This window comes from Odocoileus virginianus, chromosome 28, assembly GCF_023699985.2.
Source record: "Odocoileus virginianus isolate 20LAN1187 ecotype Illinois chromosome 28, Ovbor_1.2, whole genome shotgun sequence".
Taxonomy (NCBI): domain Eukaryota; kingdom Metazoa; phylum Chordata; class Mammalia; order Artiodactyla; family Cervidae; genus Odocoileus; species Odocoileus virginianus.
In genome coordinates, this window is record NC_069701.1 from 43,315,874 (window position 1) to 43,335,750 (window position 19,877).

The 19,877-nt window shown below is 60.7% G+C and overlaps 1 protein-coding gene across 2 annotated transcripts in view; it reads right to left on the reverse strand.

Moving 5' to 3' along the window:
* Positions 1-18,239, reverse strand: part of LSP1 (lymphocyte specific protein 1) — a 38,552-nt gene extending 20,313 nt beyond the window's left edge. The window contains exons 1-2 of one of the 2 annotated variants that reach the window (XM_070457878.1): positions 18,147-18,239; positions 17,228-17,453 (exon numbers count right to left, since the gene is read on the reverse strand). In XM_070457878.1, the coding sequence (XP_070313979.1) occupies positions 17,228-17,295 (68 nt within the window). In that variant the 5' untranslated portion in view covers positions 17,296-17,453; positions 18,147-18,239. Of the gene's footprint in view, positions 1-2,800; positions 3,270-17,227; positions 17,454-18,146 lie in introns of those variants that run through there. The other variant, XM_070457879.1, reaches the window with a different exon arrangement.
* Between the last annotated feature and the right edge of the window lie 1,638 nt (positions 18,240-19,877).

Sequence of the window (19,877 nt, forward strand, 5' to 3'; positions counted from 1 at the left end):
CGCCACCACCCTGCACCAAGCTGCTGCAAGCCCGAGGCGGTGCCCCCGGGGGCCGCGGCCCCTCTGGGCACGTCTGGTGCCCAGGAGCCACGGTGCGCTCTCCCGAGGCTCCCGTGGGGATGGGGTGCCAGCCCCAGGTGCCCGGCGCGCTGGCCGGCTGCTCTAACCCCAGTGGGTGTGCAGGTCAGGGCTGGAGCCTGGCCTCAGCCTCGGCGCTCTGGGCTCCGGCCCTGCTCGCCTGCCCATGGGGCTGGGCCGCTCGCTCCCCGTACCCCCTCCTGCTGGCTCGCCCAGGCTCCCGGGGCAGGACTCGCTCTGAGTGGCAGGGCACCCACACCCACAACAGCACCAGCCCCTGGGCACCCGGCCCTGCCAGGGCGGGGGCCGCCCACCCCCAGACGCAGGGTCCTGGGTGGGCTCGAGGCAGCCCCGCCCCCGGACGCTGTGGTTTGTGGGCCTGGCTTCTCCCAGTGCCCTCAGGCCAGCTCGGCAGGCAGTGGCCACGCTCCTTGCCCTCTGGCCGGCCCTCAAGGCCTCCTGGGCCAGGCTTCCTCAGGCGAGAGAGCCGGGCACGGGGATGACTGGCACGTCCGAGACGGACATGTGCTGAGCGCGGCAGGCCGCCCACCCCATGGGCCTCCCCGGGCAGACCGAGGCTCCCCTGCCCTGGATCAGCTCGGCCCCGCCTTGCAAGGCCAGGCCCTGGACGGCTGCGTGGCCTGCAGGATGCCCTGAGCCCAGAGTCCTCTGGAAGGGCACGGGGCCAGGGACCGTGGCTGTCCCCGACAGTCCTCTGCACGGGCCAGGCCTGAGATGGGCCTGAGGTGGGCACTAAGATCCCCAGGGGCCGCTGGAGGGGGTGGGGGTAACTCCCTGCCACCTGGGAAGGGGCAGAGCTTGGCATGGGGCACAGCAGGGCCGGGGTCCCGGCCCGCCAGCCTGAGGCCTCCTGCTGGCTCTCTGGACAGCCTCGCGGCCGCAGCCCAAGATGAACCCGGCCTCACTAAGGATCCGGGTGGATCCAGCTGACAGGCACCCTGGCCGCTGCTGGCCCAGCAAACCCTCCCAGCACCCGTCACAGTGATGAATGGGGCAATCTGCGCCCCCGGCCCCTCACCCAGGCATCCCAGGTGAAGGGCCAGGGTGACCCGCCTGGTGAGGCGGGCGGCGCCCCGATCCCAAGGGCACCTGCGGCTAGGCACAGCCTCTGTGAGTCTGGCTCTGTCGCCCACCAAGGGCGAGGGCCTGCCAGCCAGAGGCCTCTTAGATTGGGAGTGGGGAGTGGCATCCACACGTGTGTGCAGGTGTCGGGGCCCACACGCACTGGGCCGGGGCCTAGAGGGTGTGCGGGCCTGTGCCTGTCGGCCACGTGGACAGACTCTCCCCGCCACAGTTTACGAGGGACCTCCCTGCCCCCCGCTCCTGACAGCAGGCATTCCCAGGGGGTTCGGAGGCAGGCTGCCCTCCATCCCTGCCCTGGCCGGTCACCCACAGGCCCACCTTTGCCTGTCCGGGTCTGTGGGGCTCACGGCCAGGCCTGCCTTGCCCTCAGCCCCGCTGCCCCGCCCAAGCTCCAGCAGCACCTCGCGTGCCCCGGCTCGCCCAGGGCCGCTACCTGGCAATGGGTTTGGGGACGAAGCAAAGCAATACCTGGGTGACAGGTGCACACAGGCAGGCCCGGGGCTCCCCCAGCCATGCCCCACGCCCCTTCTGGCCCCAGTTTCCCCATTTGTTACCGGGCACCGCTGGGCCTCCAGGCCCGGCAGGCACCCATTCACGCCAGGGCCACAAGCTGGGCACGGGGAACCATGATGACTCCTCCCAGCTGTCCGGGAGTCCCCCCCGAGACATGCCTGAGGGTGACTGGCGCCGGGAAGCCCAGCAGAGCCAACAGTGGGCAGGTGTGAAGCCAGGGCCGGACCCTCGGGGGTCTGCCTGCTCAGCGGGCAAAGTGGGCCCCCACAAACACTGCATGGGCCCGACCCTGGCCTGGCGGCACGGGGAGAGTGCCATAACTATGTCTGCAGAGACCCTGTGAGCTGGAGCGGGACAGGCCGGGACTCCCGGCTCCGCTCAGACGCTGCAGAGCCGACCTGCACACCGCACCCCTGCTCCGTCCCAAGTCAGGGCCGTGGTGGACCTGGGGTGCTGAGGGCCACCCGTCCCCCCAGGCTGTCAGAGGAGGCAGGGAGCAGGCCAGCAGCCCTGTGGAAGCAGGAGGTCCTCCCAGCTTGGGAGAGGTGGAGGCGGGCTGGGTGGAGGAAGCCGCATTCCCACCCCCCACCCCACCCCGGGCCTTGGTGCCTGGAAGGGTGGAGGAGAAGAGCACTGCAGGTGGCTCAGAGGCACGTGAGACGCGGCCCCTAGGACTGCGGGGGCCCAGGCCCACCCACGGCCCTTCGCTTCTGCCCTCTCTCCAGGACTCTGCGAGGCAGACGCCCCGACGCCTGCCCCCCAGGACAGGCGCACCAAGGGCCGGCCAGGGCGCTGAACGCGGGGCCAGGTCTGGCTTCACCCACTGCAAGGTCAGGGGTGACCCGATGGCCCCCAGGACCAGAGCAGGTGGGGGACGCCGCGCGGGGGCCGTGCTTGCCACTGGGGCATGGGCACGCAGCTGGCAACCGAGACGGACGCAACGGTGGCGGAGACGGCGGGCAGGCGGGTGCCCACACACGTGGGTCAGAGCCGCAGGGCCGCCAGGCCGGGCCCCAGGGAGGCACGCGGTGCCCGTCCTCTGTGGGTGGTACCCACGGGCACCCTGCCCTGCCCTCCACGGCCCGGCCTGGGCGGAGGGACCTACCTCAGGAGGCTCTCCAGGCCCTGTCTGCTAGAACTCCTCCTCAGGAGTGCAGAGCTGCTCATGATGCTGGTGGGCGCCCGGCTGCCCGGCAACCTGGCCTGACCCCTGCCCTGGGGCCGGAGTCTGTGGCTGCTTCTTCAGAGGCTGCTGCCCGCTGGCCCGGCTCCTCCTGCCCGGGGACCCTCTCCCCTCCTCTCTCTACCCCCACCCCCTTCTTGCTCTGCCTCTACCTGTGCCTGGCCGGCTGGTCTCCGGCTCGGACACCCCTTCTCCGTCTCCTCTCTCTGTCTGAGGGTCTGTGACCCTCTGTCCGCCTGTCTGTCCTGGCCCCTCTGGACCCCGGGGGTCTCCTGGCTGGGCTGCCCACTGGCTGCCCCGGGCACCCCGAATGGCCCTGTCTCCGGGGCCTCGCGGGCTCCGGGGCTCCGGGCCCCGCTCCTGCGCCAGGACGCCCAGCAGCTGCTTCGCGTTGGTCCCCCGCAGCCCCCTTCTCCGCCCGCCTCGGCCTCGTCCACCCCCACCCCCCCGCTCCTTCTGAGACTAGTAAAAATGTCAGAGGGAAACCCTCGCTGCCCGGCAGCCTGGGGCCTGAGCGAGACCTGGGAGGCCTGTGCCGGGCGGGTGGCCGCCGCCCCGCCCGCCGGTGCCCTTCCCGCCCTCGCCCCCTTGCCAGCCGCCCCCGCCTCGCAGCGCCCCCTCCCCCTGCACCCCGGGCCCGCCGCCCACTGGTACCCGGTGCCCGCCCTCGCCCGCCTCTCCGGGCCTGGCCCTGGCCTTGTGCTCCCGGCCCTCGCCCCCCGCCCGGCCGCCCCAGGCCTGGCCGCTCCTCCTGATGCCCGCCGGCCCCCCCGGCCCACAGCCTCCTCTTTCCCTCCGGTGTCTCGGTCTCGGTCTCTGTCTCCCTCCTCCCCTCCTCCCTCCTCCCCCCCCCCTCCCCCCTCCCCCGGTCTCCGTGCTCCTGTTGTTTCTTCCCAGTCCCCTGCTCCTGTTATCACCTCGAGGGGCAGGCCGGGGCACCCCGGGAATGCCGTCTGCTCCCCGGTGGGGAGGCTGCTGCCCACCCCGGCCTCTGCCCAACGGCCCCAGGCGGCTCAGGGCACCGAGGCTCCTGAGGCCGCTGCAGGCTCGCCCGTCGGGGCGGGACAGCCGTGCTCCCCACCAGTGGCCAGTGGCACAGGGTCAGCGCGGTGGCCTGGCCGGCGGCCCCCCTTGCCCCCCAGGCTCTGGCCGAGGCCCCAGGAGCAGCAGCCCAGCCCACTGTTCCTCCGGTTGGGCTGAGGCGCCCGGGTGAGTCACCGCGGAGCACACCGGCAAGTGTCCGGGCCCCCGGCTCGCCCTCGGGGGGTCGCCGAGGGCCAGCTCCGGGCCGGTGCGTCGTCTCCAGCAGCTCGCTGGGCTGACCCAGGCCCTCGACCGCCCCGAGGCGGATGCCACCGCAGACCCGCGCCCCAGGTGGGAAGACCAGGGCTCAGACTGGTACCCACGGTCAGAGGGTCAGGGCCTGGCAGAACCAGAACCAAGCCCGCCGACCACCCGCCGGCCACCCCAGCGCCACTCCGCGGCCTCCGCCTGCCTAACTCGTCTGACCTCTGGCTGCGCCGGCCTGTCGGGGCTGGGAGCACTGCGGACGTGCAAGGGGGCAGAGAGCGAGGCTGGGATCAGACCAGAGAGTGGGTGGGCGTGGGGTGAATCCCCGTGTGGTGGGGGAGGCAGCAGCCTTCGGAGAGACTCCACGTGGCCCTCAGGTCCTCGGTGACCCGGGGTGCTGCTGCCTGCTGGAGACCTTGCGGCTCAGACTGGCCCCCACGCCTCAGGCTGCAGCCCGTGACCCACCGCCTCCCCTGCAGTAGCCAGGAGGGGCCAGAGGCCTCGCGGGGTGTGCTGAAAAGGCCGCTGTGCCCACTGCGCATCCCAGCCCCCAGCCAGAGATGCAGAGACCCCCGGATGCGGGCGGGATGAGGAGGAGGGATTGGGGCGATGGCAGGTACGGGCTGCAGGCTGAGCCAGATTACCCCGGGAAAGGAAGCTTACGTTTTGTTCCCATCTCAACTGGCCATATCCTCCTTGCCCCTTGCTCTTAGTTCTGTAATCCCAGGCACAGACGGCCAGGAATGAAATGTGCCAGAGCATATTTCGGTTCAAAAGAAGGAAAAATATTTCCACAGGGGAAATGGCTGCCTTGGGGTGGTGGGAGTCTCCTGTCCCTGAAATTGAAATAGAATTGCACAATTACTTATCAGACTGATGGGTGGAAGGTATTAATAGCAAGAGTAGAACTCTAAATGCCGAGGTGAGGGTTCACAGTTTCACAACCAGGGCACCTCCCAACAGGAAAAACAGGACAGAGCATTTGACGTCAGCTTCACCACTTTCTCTCCATCCATCCATCTATCCCCCTGTCCATGCATCCTCTGTCCATCATCTTTCCATCCATCCGTCCTCCACCATCTGTCATCCATCCATCTATCTATTCATCTGTCCCTCCATCTTCCGTTCAGTATCAATCCATCCATACTCAATCCATCCATCATCTATCCATCCATTCTCCACCCACCACCTATCCATCCATCCCCCACAAGTCCATCCGCGCATTTATTTAAAGGCCTTAATACATGTAAAGCATGTAAAACACTTAAAAGAAACATTTACCTAGGCATCCATCCATTCTGAACAAAATAACTACTGAACATGTGTTAATTACTTTTATCCATGTATTCACCAATTTGTATATCCATTTGCCCAGTTACCCAGCTGGTGAACTATTTGTTGATTCTTTTATACATCCTTCTATCTCTCTAATCCTATTGTACTTACATTCATCTAAATATCAATATTTCACTATCTTTCCCATTCACACATCCATTTATGTATCTGCCTATTCATCTATCCACATGTCCACCCATCTTCCTGCCTAGCACGTCACACATCCACCTGTACATGGAAATATACATGTTTCTCCTGTCGGGTATATATTTGGGCTTCTCTGGTGCCGCAGTGGTAAAGAATCCACCTGCCAATGCAGGAGATGCAGGAGATGTGGCTTCAATCCCCGGGTCTGGAAGATCCCCTGGAGTAGGAATTGGCAACCGACTCCAGCATTCTCTCCTGGAAAACTCCATGGGCAGAGGAGCCTGGTGGGCTCCAGTCCATCGGGGATGCGAAGAACTGGACACAACGAGCGACTGAGTATGCACCCACACACATACATATTTATCCATTATTTTGCCCATAAGACCATCCAAATGAGTTAATACCTAAAACAGTTATTGGAACATAGTAAATTTCAATCAATGGTAGTTACTATTATTTTCATTCATCTATTCATTCATCCATCTCTCATTCACTAAGTCATGTCCACTCAGTCTTGTCCGACTCTTTGTGACCCCATGGACTGTAGCCCCCCAGGTCCCTCTGTCCCTGGGATTCTCCAGGCAAGAATACTGGAGTGGGTTGCCATGCCCTTCTCCAGGGGATCTTCCTGGCCCAAGGGTCAAACCCCAGTCTCTGGCATTTACAGGCAGATTCTTTACTGTCTGAGCTCAGGGAACAGCTCATCCAACCAACCATCTATTTATTCATCTCTACATTTATCTTTACATTGTTGTTGTTCAGTCACTCAGTTGTGTCTAACTCTTTGCAACTCCAAGAACTGCAGCACACCAGGCTTCCCTGTCCTCCACCAACTCCCGGAGTTTGCTCAAGTTCACATCCATTGAGTCGGTGACGCCATCCAACCATCTCACCCTCTGTTGCGCCCTTCCCCTATGGCTTCGGTCTTTCCCAGCATCAGGGTCTTTTCCAAATGAGTCAGTACTTTGCATCAGGTGGCCAAAGTACTGGAGTTTCAGCTTCAGCATCAGTCCTTCCAATGAATATTCAGGACTGATTTCCTTTAGGATGGACTGGTTGGATCTCCTTGCTGTCCAAGGGATTCTCAAGAGTTTTCTCCAACACCACAATTCAAAACCATCAATTCTTTGGTACTCAGACTTTTTTAATGTCCAACTCTCACATCCACATGACTACTGAAAAAAATCATAGCTTTGACTACATAGACTTTTGTTGGCAAAGTCACGTCTTTGGTTCCTGATACGCTGTCTAGCTTTGTCACAGCTTTCCTTCCAGAAGCAAGCATCTCTTAATTTCAAGGCTGCAGTCACCATCCACAGTGACTTTGGAGCCCAAGAAAAGAAAATCTGCCACTGCTTCTACTTTTCCTCTCCTATTTGCCACGAGTTTATGGGATCAGATGCCATGATGTTAGTTTTTTAAATACTGAATTTTAAGCCAGCTTTTTCACTCTCCTCTTTCACCCTCATCAAGAGGTTCTTTACTTCCTCTTCGCTTTCTGCCATTAGAGTGATATCATCTACATATCTGAGGTTGTTGATATTTCTTCCAGCAATCTTGATTCTAGCTTGTGATTCATCAACCCCAGCATTTTGCATGATATACTCTGCCTATCATGTATGGATGTGAGAGTTGGACTATAAAGAAAGCTGAGTGCAGAAGAACTGATGCTTTCGAATTGTGATGCTGGAGAAAACTCTAGAGAGTCCCTTGGACTGCAAGGAGAGCCAACCAGTCCATCCTAAAGGAAATCAGTCCTGGGTGTTCATTGGAAGGACTGATGCTGAAGCTGAAACTCCAATACTTTAGCCACCTGATGCAAAAAAAACTGACTCGTTGAAAAAGATCCTGATGCTGGGAAAGATTGAAGGCAGGAGGAGAAGGGGACGACAGAGGATGAGATGGTTGGATGGCATCACTGACTCAATGGACATGAGTTTGAGTAAATTCTGGGAGTTGGTGATGGACAGGGAAGCCTGGCGTGCTGCAGTCCATGGGGTAGCAAAGAGTCGGACACAACTGAGCGACTGAACTGAACTGAATAACTTAAGTAAGTAGGGTGATAATATACAGCCTTAACACACTTCTTTCCCAATTTTGAACCAATCAGTTGTTCCGTGTGAGGTTCTAACTGATGTTTCTTGACCTGCACACAGGTTTCTCAGGAGACGGATAAGGTGGTCTGGTGTTCCCATCTCTTTAAGAATTTTCCAGTTTGTTGTGATCCACACAGTTAAAGGCTTTCTTGTAGTCAATGAAGCAGAGGTAGATGTTTTTCTGGAATTCCTTGCTTTCTCTATGATCCAACAGATAGCAACTTGACCTCTGGTTCCTCTGCCATTTCTAAACGCGGCTGTTACATCTAGAAGTTCTCAGTACACATAATGCTCAAGCTTAGCTTGAAGGATTTTGAGCATAACCTTACTATCATGGGAAATGAGCTAAATTGTTCAGTAGCTTGAGCAATCTTTGGCATTACCTTTCTTTGGGATTGGAATGAAAACTGACCTTTCCAGTCCTGTGGCCACTGCTGAGCTTTTCAAATTTGATGCCATATTAAGTGCAGCACTTTAACAACATCATCTTTTAGGATTCGAAACAGCTCAACTAGAATTCCATCACCTCCACTAGCTTCGTTCGTAGTGATGTTTCCTAAGGCCCACTTGACTTCACACTCCAGGATGTCTGACTCTAGGTGAGTGATCACACCATCGTGATTATCTGAGTCATTAAGAACTTTTTTGTACAGTTTTTCTGTGTATTCTTGCCACCTCTCCTTAATCTCTTCTGCTTCTGTTAGGGCCATACCGTTCTGTCCTGTATTGTGCCCATCTTTGCATGCAAAGTTCCCTTGGTATCTCTAATATTCTTGAGGAGATCTCTAGTCTTTCTCATTCTGTTGTTTTCCTCTATTTCTTCGCATTGTTCACTTAAGAAAGCTTTCTTATCTCTCCTTGCTATTCTTTGGAACTCTGCATTCAGATGGGTATATCTTTGCTTTTCTCCTTTGCCTTTAGCTTCTCTGCTTTTCTCAGCTATTTGCAAGGCCTCCTCAAACAACCATTTTGCCTTCTTGCATTTCTTTTTCTTTGGGATGGTTTTGGTCACCGTCTCCTGTACAATGTCATGAACCTCTGTCCATAGTTCTTCAGGCACTCTGTCCATCAGATCTAACCCCTTGAATCTATTTGTCACTTCCACTGTATAATCACAAGGGATTTGACTTAGGTCATACCTGAATGACCTATTGGTCATACCTGCATAGCTTACTTTCTTTAAGCCTGAATTTTACAGGAAAGAGCTAATGATATGAGCCACAGTTAGCTTGAGGTCTTGTTTTTGCTGACTGTAGAGAACTTCTCCATTTTTGGCTGCAAAGAATTTAACCAATCTGATTTTGTTATCAACCATTTGGTGATATCCATGTGTAGAATTGTCTCTTGTGTTGTTGGAAAAGGGTGTTTGCTATGACCAGTGTATTCTTTTGACAAAATTCTATTGGCCTTTTGCCTGCTTCATTTTGTATTTGAAAGTCAAACTTGCCTGTTACTCCATGTATCTTGACTTCTTACTTTTGCCTTCCAATCCCCTATAATGAAAAGGATGTCTTTTTTTTGGTGTTAGTGCTAGAAGGTCATGTAGGTCTTCACAGAACTGGTCAGCTTCAGCTTCTTCAGCATTCCTATCCATCAGTGGCTGAGGCATAGATGTGGTTGGGGCATACTGGGATATTGAATGGTTTGCCTTGGAAATGAACCAAGGTCGTTCTGTCCTTTTTGAAACTGCACCCAAGCACTGCATTTCAGACTCTTTTCTTGACCATGAGGGCTATTCCATTTCTTCTAGGGATCCTTTCCCACAGTAGCAAACATAATGGTCATTTGAATTAAATTTGCCCACTCATAAAAATCTACCAATTATGTATACCCATCTGCATTTATCTGTCCAGTTATTTATCTATAACATTACATTTATTTACCCATACACTAATGCCATTCCTATGTCTATCCACAAACTCATCCATCCATCATCCATCTACCTATCCATTCATTCACACATCCATCCATACACTCATCCACCCATCATCCATCTATTCACTCATCTACCCATACATCCACCCATTCATCCATCCATAATCTATCCATCCATTTAATCAACTTCCATCTGTCCACCTATTCATTCATCCATCCACCCATTATCAATCGATTTTTACATCCAGCCATCTACCTACCCACCAATCAATTCACACATCATCCATCCATCCAAACATCCCTCCATTCATACATTTATCAATCTACTCATTCACTCATCCATCCATCCATCCATCTACCCAAAATGAATCTATAGTCACCCATCTTCTATCCATCCACTCATCATACGCTCATTCATTCACCCATCTGTTCATTCACCCATTCGCCTATCCATCCATCCATCCACCTATCCAACTATTCTCTCATCCATAAATCACTCATTCATTCCTTCTCTTCATCCCCTCATTCACCCATCAGCCATGCATCCATTCATCCAACCATCCCTCCTTTCTACCTCCATCTATCCACCCACTCTTTCATCCACTCATCCAACCATCATCCAGCCAGCCAGCCATCCCACCATACTGCACCCATTCATCCACCCACCCATTTACCCAACCAACCACTCATCCACTCACCCATTCATTCATCCATCCACCTATTCACTCATCCATCTGTACATCTGTCCTTCCATCCATCTATTCACTCATCATCCACTTGCCCATCATCCATTTATTCATCCACCCCTTATCCTTCCATCCACCCATTCACTTGTCCATTCACTCATCCACCTATCCATCCATCCACCTCTCCATCCCTTCTTCATCCTTCTATGCACCCATTCACTCCTTCATCTATCCATCTGTCTACTCATCCCTCCATCCATCTTTTCACTCATCCATCCAACCATCCACCTATCCAACTATTCTCTCAACCATAAATTCACTCATTCATTCCTTCCCTTCATCCCCTCATTCACCCATCATCCATTCATCCAACCATCCCTCCTCTCTACATCCATCTATCCACCCATTCTTTCATACACTCATCCTTCCACCCATCCAACCATCATCCAGCCAGCCAGCTATCCCACCATTCTGCACCCGTTTTATCCACCCATCCATTTACCCAACCAAGCACTCATCCATTCATTCATCCACCCACCCACCTATCCATCCATCCACTTCTCCATCCATTCACCTGGAAGGAGGAATTATCATTCCTTCTATGCACCCATTCACCCCTTCATCTATCCATGTGTCTACTCATCCCTCCATCCATCCTTTCACTCATCCCTCCATCCATCTACTCATTCATCCATCCATCCATCCATCCATCCACCTCCCCACCTACCCACCATTTATCTATCCAGACACCCATCCAGTCATTACTGATCCATCTATCCACCCGTCCACCCATCCGCCTGCCCGTCTATCCACACATCTATCCCTTTACCCACCATCCATCCATCCCTCCACCCACCTATTAGCCATCTATTCACCCATCCATCATCTAGTTGTTCCTACTTCCTACCTTTCTTCATCTACCATTCATTTCATTTATACTTTTCTCCTGTTGAGTCTTTTTTTTTCTTTCTTCTGGGACTAAGACATGGTTCATAAACTTGTGGCTAAAGAAGGTAAAGGCCCATATTCTCTCTCCAGTAAGTTTAGTGCCATGACAAAACTTAAATAGGGTCTGGGGAGCGAGGGATCTGTCCTTTTGTTTAGACATTCTCAATACATACACATACACACACACACACACACACACACACGCACATGCTTACAGAGCTGTATCTCAGTGAAAGTTGCATCAGGGACTTCCCTGGTGGTCCAGTGGTTAAGATTCCGCCTTGCAATGCAGGGGTCACGGGTTCAGGAACTAAGATCCCATATGCCGCAGAGTAATTAAGCCCAGACTGCAACTCCTGAGCCCCCAGCCCTGGAGCCCGCGCGCTGCCCTGGAGAGTCCATGCGCCAGAACAAAAGATTCTACACGATACACTGAAGATCCTGCGTGCTGCCCCTAAGACCCAGTAAAGCCCGATCAATGAATTTTTCTTTTTAAAGGTGTATCCAACAGTGAGAGCCCGTGAGGGACGGAGTGTGGAGGAGGGGTCAGGGCTAGGGTCTCCACGGCAGGGGCTCCTGGGTGGCTCGAGTTCAGCAGTGTTCCTGAGTATTCATCTGTCTTGTGTGTGTCTCAGTCCTGCACGGGGAGAGGGCCAGGGTCGTGCTGTGGTGGGAATCCCATGAAGCTGGGATTTGGGGAGGGGCTGGGACCAGGAGAAAGGCCCACAATGTCTTTCCAGATCCCTCTAGAATCAACTGGCTGGACCCGTCTGTCCAAGTCCCACTTGTTTTTGAAGAGGAGAAGGTGCCTGGGCAGCCGTGGGACCTCAGAAAGGAAGCCACCCCTCAGCCTTCTGAGGAAAGCCCCTCTCCAGGAGGCACACAGACCCCTTTGGAGAGAGGGGCTTGTGTTTTCCCCCTGGGGGTGGAAAGGGGCAGCGTCTGAGACCCCACCTCCCAGGCACAGAGTCGGGCAGCGACCCTCTCCCGGTCTTCACCCATGCAGGGGACAGTGGGGAGGCTGAGGCTGCACCCACCACCACTGCCCGATTCTGCCCCCCGCTCCCTGCCAGCTCTGCCTGCTGACCACTGTGTCCCTCTGCCCCCAGCGCTGGCCCTGCTCCAGGCTCCTGTGCGGCGAAGCACACCCAGCTCCCAGGTTCCCAGACAGCCCCTCCCCGCCAGCCAGGGGGACCAGACGGCCTCCTCCACCCACCCGCTCCCACCTTCCTGGCTCGGAGGCGGGGAGCTGACGGAGTGCGGACAGACGGGCCTGACCCCAGGAAAGGGCCAGGGCTTTCCTCTCCCATCACCCCCCACCCCTTATCTGCCTGTGTCTGGCACTGCGGGGCCGTGCCGGCCGAGCAGCGTGAGGAGGCCTGATTTTCCCCATCCCCTTATCTCCCCTGTAAACTCCACACCCTCGCAGGCCGGCCCGGCCCCCTCCCTCCGGCTCTCGGGTGTCAGGGGAGGTGTGAGGGGCTCCCTTTGGAGGAGCTTTCCCGGGGCCTGCGCCCGCCTGTGCCCTCCCCGCTAGGTCTCCACTCATCATGGCAGCGAGAGTCTGGCTCAGGGTCGGGGAGGTTTGGGAACTGCCCTCACTGGTGGCCTTGTGGCCCAGGCCCCCTCCCCACTCCCTTTCTCCAAGAAGGCCTTGCGCAGCCTGTGGGAAGGGGACCCCGAGATGCACAGGGCTGGGGCCTGGGAGAGAAGCTAAGGGCACCGCTCCAGGGGGCCCTGGAGAGGACCTGCTCCCCCTGCGCGTGCTGAACCCCATGTCTGCTTCGGGGGTGGACCCCGGTGTGTCTTCTGAGCTGTGCCCTAGTCGGGCTGGCTCTTCACGTCCCAGGAAACTCAGGGGGCACCAGTGTGTGGGGTTTCTGAGGGCCTGTGAGAGCAGCCCAGCCTGCTCTGGGTCCCCCCGACTCCTCGCTGGGTCTCGGGGGGCCTGGGCTCCTGCAGGACAGCAGGCTTAGGAAGCAGACGCTCAGAGCCGACGACCAGCTGCCCTCCAGCCTCAGCTCTGCCCGTGGAAAGGGGGCCCTGGCACTGGCCTGTCTGCCTGGGCAGTGAACACTTTGGTTTACAGCACTCAGCGAGGCTGGTTCAGGGTGTGAGTGAGCGATGACTGTGCACTTGAGGTAACTGAGACCTCAGGCTGGGGTGCAGTCACCCCAGAAAGTCCCAGCAGCTGGTGCCATCTGCCCTGGGGCTTGGGGCCCATCCACCCCCTGCCCCGGGTCAGAGCCAAGGAAGGCAAAGGTGACGCTCAGGGCCAGCCCGGGGGGCTTCTCGCTGCTGCCTGAGATGGGCTGGCCCTGGCTCTGGGCCCTGTGAAGGGTGCTGGGGCAGAGGCAGGCCGGGGAGGGGGGCGTGGGGGAGGGCAGGGCCACCCATCCTGGCCCCAAGACCCCCCTGGTTCTGCCCCGGAGGCTCCAGGATTGTTCTCTGAGGAGGCAGATGGGGACCAGGAAGGGGGTGGGGAGGCAGGGAAGGGTTTCCGGCTTCCCAAGTCGGCAGGGTGGGCCCTGCAGTGACTTCCCCAAGTGTGTGTGAAGGTCCTCTCCCTCCCCCGCACCGAGGAGGGGATGTGAAGGGTCCAGATGGAGGCGGGAGGAGGCGCAGGAGGAAGGCATCCATCATCTGCACTGAGCTCAGCCTTCCCGCTCCCCTGGGAAATTTCCGGGCGCCCGAGACCCCTGACCTGGGGGAGGAGGAGATGAGGCCCACCTGGGGGTCCTGAGGCCTGACCCAGCTCTGACTGCCGCCCCCGGATCTGGGCCGGAGGCCGGGAGAGCAGTCCCAGTGTGTGGCCCCCATCCCTCCGCCCCATCAGCCCGCGCGGCTGGGGGGGTGCCTGACGCTGCCTGGGCCTGGCCGCCCTCCTGAGCAGGCTTTGGCGCCTCTCGCTGCTCCAGGCTGCATGCCCAGCTGTACCAGGCAGTGCTGGGCCTGCTGGGAGGGCAAGTGGGAGACAGGGAGAGTGGTGGGGTGCCTGGGGGTCCCCACCCAGGGCCTCGCCGGCGCCTCGGGCCCCTCCCAGCCCGGCTCCCTTGGCCGGACTGACGTGTCCGAGGCCTCCGGGCCGGCTCAGCCCTTCATCCACTGCCCGCTGCCCCGTAGGGACCAGCGGCCTTTGTCCTGCAGACCCTTCAGCGCAGAGGGCAGGCTGAAAAGGGCCTGTAGGGACAGATGGCCCAGAAAGGGGCCCTGCAAGTTGTCTCCCCGCTGCCCACCTGCCCCCTGACCTCGGCACACAGAGCAGTGAGGGGGCATCGTCACCTGGGCGGGGATTACACCCTATCTGGAGGGCCGGGAGGGGCAACAGTGGCCTGGGGGTCAGGGAGACACCTGCTCACCCCATCCCACCCCAGTCACGGTCAGCCAAGGCCTGCCCCTGCCCCCGGGAGGGGACAGACCAGAGCTCTACACGGGCCCTGCCATGGGCAGTGGTGGATGCAAAGGGAACCTGGGTTAGGGGCCACCCATGGAGGTGAGTTCAGAGGAAACTTCGGAAGCTTGGAGAGGGAGTGGGGTGGCCAGGGAGGCTGAGGAGGGTCCTGTCCAAAGTCTGCGATGATTCCAGCACCTTCCAGAATGGGGAAGGGCCGGGAAGGCCAGACTGTGCGGCAGTGAGGGCCGTGTGGCTGGGGTAGCAGTGGCCTCCCCGGGGGCGTGGATTGTGCCGCTCCGTGGCACACAGTTCCAAGCATGGAAGGACGTAGTCCAATGGCTTGTGGACAAAGAGTGTGGCCGGGGAAGGGGCAGGGGTCTGCAGGCAGCCCCGTCATCCCAGCCAACCTGGGAGGCACAGGGCTGCAGCTGGGGGGGCGGGGGAGGTGGGGAGGGGCCCGGGACGCTGCCTGGGGGGGCGGGTGCAGGGAGGACCCACATGCTCCGGCCCGGCCTCGGGGACAGCTGGGGTGCCCATGGGCCTCCAAGGCGTCTGGGGCGGTTTGAGGAGGCAGGTCCTGTGCTTGGGCAGTCTGAGGGGATGGCTTGCCCTGGACCCACAGACCTGACGGCTCTGCTGTGGGCGGCCAGTGGGGGCCGGGAGACAGGTCACGGCCATCTCTGAGCTCTGCTCTCTGCCCCAGCAGACCCTGGCTCTCCCGGGGGCCCCCGGGAGGGGCTTCCCAGCCGCAGGTCCCCTGTCTGGGCATCGGGGACTTCTCCCTTACCCCGACAGGAAAATCCCTGCTTCCCTCCGTCACCTTGTGAAACGAGAACCACCACCCCCCGCCCCCACCCTGGGTCTCAGTTTCACTCTGAAAGGTCAGGACGCGCACCGTGCCGGGGGGTGGATGTCATGGGGTCGCCCAGCTCCAGGGCGGGGGTGTCTCTGGACTGGTCCTCCCGCCAAGCGCCCAACAGACTCCGAGTCCCAGGGACAGGCCCCGGTGAGCCGCCCGGCCCGGAGCCGGTGACCGTGCCCTCCGTTGCCCCTCTCCTCTGGGTGCGCAACAGCTGGGGGGAGGCGGGTCAAGGATGGGGCCAAGGAGCGGGCAGGCCCCTGCCAGGCCACGCAAGCCATGCCCTTCTATGGGCATGCAGCGGCCGGAGGCGCAGGGGAGCCCAGGCTGGGCGGCGCTGACGTGAGGAGCCGTTCCCGAGCAAGGACACAGCTGTTCCCGTCACCTGCTCCGTGCGGTGTGGCCGGCCCCCGCAGGAGGCCAGGCCGCCTCCTTGGGGCACCAAGCCTGGGTCATGCCTCCCTCCCTTCCTCTGCAGCAAGCGGCAGGTCCTACCCGGCACCCCCCGGCTACCCCCGACAGCCCAGGGTGGGCACGCGCACCCTGACCCCAACAGACCCCAGCTGCCCAGCTGCTGCCCAGCCGCGCCCCCCCCAGGACTCAGTCCCACGGCCCCCACCCCAGGGCTCCCCTGGAACTTGGCCGGGAGGAGACGCCCTTGCGCCTCCCTCACCTGCCCGTGCATGAGCCTCACCAACAGCTCCAGCCTCCCTTCCTCGTCACTAAAAGCATCATCACGGAACCGGGTACCACTGCCTCCAGCCTCCCGTGGGAGAGCTGGGGTCAGAATCCACTCTGCAAGGAAAGCCTGAGGCCGCGGGGAGCCCAGCCTGCGGCGGCTCCGCCGGCGGGGGTCCTAGTGGGCCGGCGGGCTCTCCCTTGCCCCCCCCCCGCCCCCAGCGACTAGGGGGGCGGCTGGTCGGCTCCATCTCAGGCCTGTGGCTCTGGGCGTCTCACCCCCTCCCTCTGCCCTTCCTTTCTGCCATCCTCCCTCTGGGCCGTGGTCTCTCCACACAGCTGCCCACGCCCCGACCGTCAGGACTTCCGTCCATCCGCGAGCCCTGGCCGCTCCCGTGTCGAGCCCCTGCACCCTGGGACCAGCAGGCCCCCACAGCCAGGGACCCCTCCTCGCCCCGTCTCAGGCGGGGGGCGCTCCACAGAGCCTAGCGGCCTCCTGCAGACGCCTGGTCGCCAGCGTCCCCTCCCAGCTCCGGCTGTGCTTACGCGCACCCCGCCCGAAGCCCCGGTCGGCCCCTCACGGCCCACCGCCAGCCGGGCGCTCAGAACCCGTGGAGCCCTCCGCCTCCTCACCCCGGCGGGGCGGGGCGGGGCGGCGCGGCCCAGGAGAGGGCCCGGCCGGGCTCCCGGCACAGGCTTCGAGGGTCCCGAGGCTGAGCACCCCATCTTGGCCAGGCCTCTTGGACCGGGCCCACAGTCTCCGCCCTGCCTGCCCAAGGCCCGGGCTCTTCCCTCGGCGTCCAGCCCGCCTGGAGCCTGGTTCACATCCTATTGGCGGGTGGCAGAACCCACCTCTCCAGCGAGGCCCAGCTGCAGAGGCCCGGGGGGGGTGGGTGGGGACAGGGACCCAGGAAGACGCCCTGCAGCCTGCGAGCCTCGTCCGGGCCCCGCGCTGCCGCAGACCTCGGGTTAAGCGCGACCCCACAACGTGCGGATGCAAAAGCTTGTGCGGGCCTGGGCGCGCACGCGGCCGGGCCTTACCCTGTGTCTTCTTCCGCCAGCAGCTCCCGCCGCTCCTCGGAGCCCGGGTGGCCGGGAGCCTCCGCCATCGGTCCGCTGTGCGTGTGAGCTGCAGCTCTGGGCGCTTCCTGGGGCGGCCGTCCCAGAGCCCCCACCCCCAGCCGGGTTTCACTTCCCCCTTCCGGCTGCAGGTTGAGGTTTGGAAGGCATCGGGGCTGGGGTTGGGGTGTTGTTTTCTAATCTGTTGCTGCAAGAGAAGAGAAAAAAACACGAGTCGCAGGAAGCGTTAAGCAAGTTGCCGGGGCCTGGAGGGCCCGGAGGCGGAGGTGAGGCGGAGGTACAGGGTGAGGGGGCCGGGACCCCACACCGGAGCCACCCACCCACCCGCAGTCCCGGCCTCGACATCCAGCTCTGCGTGGCTGGTGTCCCCAAGCAGGGGGCGCGTCCCGATCCCTAAGCCTCCACGTGAAGCGTGGTGGCCTCCCTGGGTGGCGTCGCCTGGGTGCACCCCCAGAGCATGGTCCCCTCTCCCGAGTCTCGGGCCATCGCCTGGTTCACCCCTCACTGGTCCCTGCTCTCCAAACGTCTAGGACCCAGCCTGAGCTGCCCTGCCTGCAAACACCCCTGTGTTTGCTCACGGTTTTCCTTCCTCTCCTGAACTGTTGGGGTCTCTCTGCTGCACCTGAACTCTGCCAGCCCCCGTGGCCGGGGGGCTCGGGACTGACCCGCACCACCAGGTGGTGCCCATCCCCACCCTCGAAGGCCCAGAAACAACAGACCCCTCCTGTGGAGGGGTTGAACTGTGTCCCCAAATCTGTAGGCTGGAGTCCCGCTGGCCGGCACCCCAGAATGGGACCTTATTTGGAAATGGGGTCATTGTAGATGCAATCAGTTAAGATGAGGTCACTAGGTCATAATTCAGGATGACTGATGTCCTTACCAAAAGGGGAAACTTGGAGGCAGACTGGCCTGTCGGGAGATGCCAACTGAAGATGAAAGTGAGGTGTGGGTGGTGCGTCTCCAACCGAAAAGCCCCAGGAAACCACCAGCCGCTGGGGAGGGGCCAGGAGCAACCCCTGTGACAGCTGGGTCCCCGCCTCCGGGCTCCAGGACGGGAGGTGTTGCAGCCACTCCGGGACGCTCACACCCCTGCCTCCCGCTGTGCGTCCAGCAAAGTGGCCCTGACACTTGCCGAAGCGGAAGGAAGGGAGACACCCCGTTTCCACGCCTGGAAGGTGGGGGCCCATGGCAGCCATGCCCGAGGATGCCTCGGGGCTCTGGGGCCCACGGGGGCAGCTTCCCCCCACTCACCGGGGTCTCCCTCCTCGGCCGCAACTCGCTCCACCACCCTCTCCCCTCTGAGGTCCAGCTCCTGCCCTGAAGCTCTGCCCCCCGAGTCCCAGGGCCAGCCAGCTGCTGACCATGCCTCCAGCCTCCCCTGCTCCCTTCAGCCCGTTTCTGCATGCCTGTGCTGGAACCTCACACCTTCAGGCAGAAATGCCCCAGGCCCGCCTCCTCACACCTCCACCTCTCTCCTTCAGCCCCCGTGGGCGAGGCAGACAGCACCGCTGGGGACCCAGTGCCCGAGCCCGAGGGCCCCTATGCCCCGCTAGGGGGCAGGTGAGGAGAGCTGGTCTTCCTCGGAAGAGCTCGGGGTCCACCCAGGAAGCAGACGCGCCGTCGATCACACAGACTCCAGAGGGGCCTTCAGGAGGCCGAGGCCACGCTCAGCCCCCGCTCGCGCCCAGCCTGCCATGGTCTCCAGCGACACAGAGAAGGACCGGGGGAAACAGCGAGGCCTGCGGGAGGACGGGGTGCGCACCAGGGAGGCTTCTGCCCCTGCGGCGCTGAGCCAGGTGCGCAGGTCCCGAGCCTGAGGTGCTGGCCGGGAGGAGGTCTGGGCGAGGCAGAGGGGGCAGAAGGGCCCAGGGCCACTGACTCTGCCTGCGAGACGCCCAGGCAGGCCACCCTGGGGAGGCTGGGCCACGGACGAGGTGGCCTCCGAGGCCCAGGTGAGACAGGGCCCCGGGGAAAGCAGCTTCAGGACCACAGCCTCCAGGGACCAGGCGATGAGATGCTGGGGGCAGGGGTGGTGAATGAGAGAGAGGGTGGGGTGTGTGAGGAGCAGGGGTCAAGATCAGGAAAGTGGTCAGCGCAGGGACAGGTCAAGGCAGAAGAGGGTGATGCACGTCTGATCCGCCTGAGCGCTGACGGTGTCCTTATAGGAAGAGGCGGTCAGGGCTCAGACACACACAGGGGCGACCCTGGAGGACACGGGGAGGAGATGGCCGTCCGCACGCCCAGGAGGGAGGCCTCAGGAGGGCCAGCCCTGCCCACACCTGGGTCTGGGGTTCCGGCCTCCAGGCCTGGAGACGTGAGTCCTGCTGTTTCAGTTGCCGGGCTGTGCTTCGCCTTTGCCGGTGCCCTGGACGCTGACTCAGGGATGTGCCCTTCAGGGAAGGAAGGAGCTGCAGTAACAAACAGCCCCACGCCTCGGGGCTCAGCGCCAAGAGCGCGTCACTCTCAGCCCCATCCAGCGGGGAGGGGAGGGGGCCCACACTCATCCTGGGGCCCCAGGCCCCTCCTCTGAGGACCCCGGAGCCCCGGTGGCAGGGGAGGGGTGGAGAGACCACGAGGGAGGCCGGGGACGGGGGTTGAGAAGTCAGGGTGC